Source organism: Gracilinanus agilis, unplaced genomic scaffold (assembly GCF_016433145.1).
Source record: "Gracilinanus agilis isolate LMUSP501 unplaced genomic scaffold, AgileGrace unplaced_scaffold59461, whole genome shotgun sequence".
Lineage (NCBI taxonomy): Eukaryota > Metazoa > Chordata > Mammalia > Didelphimorphia > Didelphidae > Gracilinanus > Gracilinanus agilis.
Window position 1 is genome coordinate 1 of NW_025394928.1, and position 2,674 is coordinate 2,674.

Here is a 2,674-nt window from a genome sequence, read left to right on the forward strand (position 1 = left end):
ATGTCAATGTTGATATTCATAACATTGTGGATGATGTTAATGATGACCTTAAAGATGACACTGATGACATTGATGACATTGATGATGCTGATGACAACATTGATTATATTGTTCATGATGACACTGATGTTGCCTTTGACATTGATGATGACATTGATGATGTTGATGACATTGATGATGTTGTTGCTGACATCAATGATGACATTGATGATGTTATTGATAATCAATTTTTAAACCATTACCTTTTGTGTTAGAGTCAATTCAGTGTGTTGGCTCCAATGTGGAAAAGTGGTAAGGACTTGGCAGTGTGGGTCAATTGACCTAACCAAGGAACCAGAGCTAGGAAGTATCTGAAGGATGATTTGAATCTATGACTTCCTGTCTCTGTTATTGATAATGCTAATGATTTTGATGATGTCAATGTTGATATTCATAACATTGTAGATTATGTAAATGACGATGCTGAAGATGACAGTGATGACATTGATGACGACATTGATGATGTTGATGACAACACTGATTATGTTGTTCATGATGACATTGATATTCCTTTGACATTGATGATGACACTGATGATAATTATGACATTGATGATGTTGTTGCTATCATCAGTGATGATATTGATGATGTTATCGATAATGAATTTTTTAAACTATTACCTTTCATCTTAGAGTTAATACGCTGTATTGGCTGCAATGTGGAAGAGTGATAAGGACTTGGCAGTGGGGGTCAACTGACTTGACCAAAGTCCAAAAGATACTTAGTGTGTGAGGGAAGATTTGAATCTATGACCTCCTGTCTCTCAACTGACTAGGATAACTAGCTGAACTAAGTTATTGATAATGATAAGGATGATTTTGATGACATCAATGTTGATATTCATAACATTGTGGATGATGTTAATGATGACCTTAAAGATGACACTGATGACATTGATGACATTGATGATGCTGATGACAACATTGATTATATTGTTCATGATGACACTGATGTTGCCTTTGACATTGATGATGACATTGATGATGTTGATGACATTGATGATGTTGTTGCTGACATCAATGATGTCATTGATGATGCTTTTGATAATGCTTTTTTAAACCATTACATTTCGCCTTAGAGTCAATAAGGTGTCTTGGCTCCAATGAGGAAAAGTGGTAAGGACTTGGCAATGGGGGTCAACTGACTTGACCAAAGTCCAAAATCTAGTTAGGTCTGAGGGAAGATTTGAATCTATGACCTCCTGTCTCTCAGTTCTCTAAGGTACCTAGCTGACCAATGTTATTGATAATGATGATCATGATTTTGATGACATCAATGTTGATATTCATGACATTGTGGATGTTGTTAATGATGATGCTGAAGATGACAGTGATGACATAGATGATGACACTGATGATGTGGATGATGACATTGATTATGTTGTTGATGATCAAGTTGATATTGTTTTTGACGTTGAGGTGTTGTTGCTCACATTCGTGATGACATTGATAATGTTATTGATAATGGTTTTTTAGACCATTACCTTTTGTCTTAGAATCAAAACAGTGTGTTGGCTCCAATGTGGAAGAGTGGTAAGGACTGGACAATGTGGGTCAACTGACCTAACCAAGGTCCCACAGCTAGGAAGTGTCTGAGGCAAGATTTGAATCTATGAACCCCTGTCTCTCAATTGACTAGGATACCTAGCTGACCAATGTTATTGATAATGATAATGATGATTTTGATGATGTCAATGTTGATATTCATAACATTGTGGATGATGCTAATTATGACGCTGAAGATTACAGTGATGACATTGATGATGACATTGATGATGTTGATGACAACATTGATAATGTTGTTCATGATGACATTGATGTTGACTTTGACATTTATGAAGTCATTGATGATGTTGATGACATTGAAGATGGTGTTGATGACATCAGTGATGACATTGATGATGTTATTGATAATGGATTTTTAAACCATTACCTTTTGTGTTAGAGTCAATACAGTGTATGGGCTTCAATGTGGAAGAGTGGTAAGGACATGGCAGTGGGGGTCAATTGACATAAGCAAGGTACCAGAGCTAGGAAATGTCTGAGGAAAGATTTGAATTTATGACCTCCCATCTCTTAATTGACTAGGATATCTAGCTGACCTATGTTATTGATAATGATAATGATGATTTTGATGATGTCAATGTTGATATTCATAACATTGTGGATGATGTTAATGATGACCCTGAAGATGACAGTGATGACATTGATGATGACATTGATGATGTTAATGATGACATTGATTATGTTGTTCATGATGACATTGATGTTCCTTTGACATTGATGATGACACTGATGATGAGGTTAATGACATTGGTGATGTTGTTGTTGACATCAGTGATGACATTGATGATGTTATCGATAATGATTTTTTAAAACATTACCTTTCATCTGAGAGTCAATTAAGTCTATTGGCTCCAATGTGGAAGAGTGGTAAGGACTTGGCAGTGGGGGTCAAGTGACTTGACCAAAGTCCAAAAGCTAGGAAGTGTCTGAGGCAAGATTCGAATCTATTACCTCCTGTCTCTCAATTGACTAGGATACCTAGCTGACCTATGTTATTGATAATGCTAATGATGATTTTGATGACGTCAATGTTGATATTCATAACATTGTGGATGATGTTAATGATGACC

General features: G+C 35.9%; 1 protein-coding gene across 1 annotated transcript; it reads left to right on the top strand.

Annotated features, from left to right (window-relative positions):
- Window positions 1-54: 54 nt before the first annotated feature.
- On the top strand, window positions 55-2,341 carry LOC123256477 (coiled-coil domain-containing protein 1-like; the record flags this gene model as incomplete). The annotated part of the gene is made up of 7 exons (XM_044685082.1): window positions 55-212; window positions 255-291; window positions 445-611; window positions 851-1,087; window positions 1,269-1,475; window positions 1,687-1,941; window positions 2,136-2,341. Coding segments are annotated over 7 exons (1,267 nt in total), but the record flags the coding sequence as incomplete, so codon positions are not given.
- Window positions 2,342-2,674: the final 333 nt, after the last annotated feature.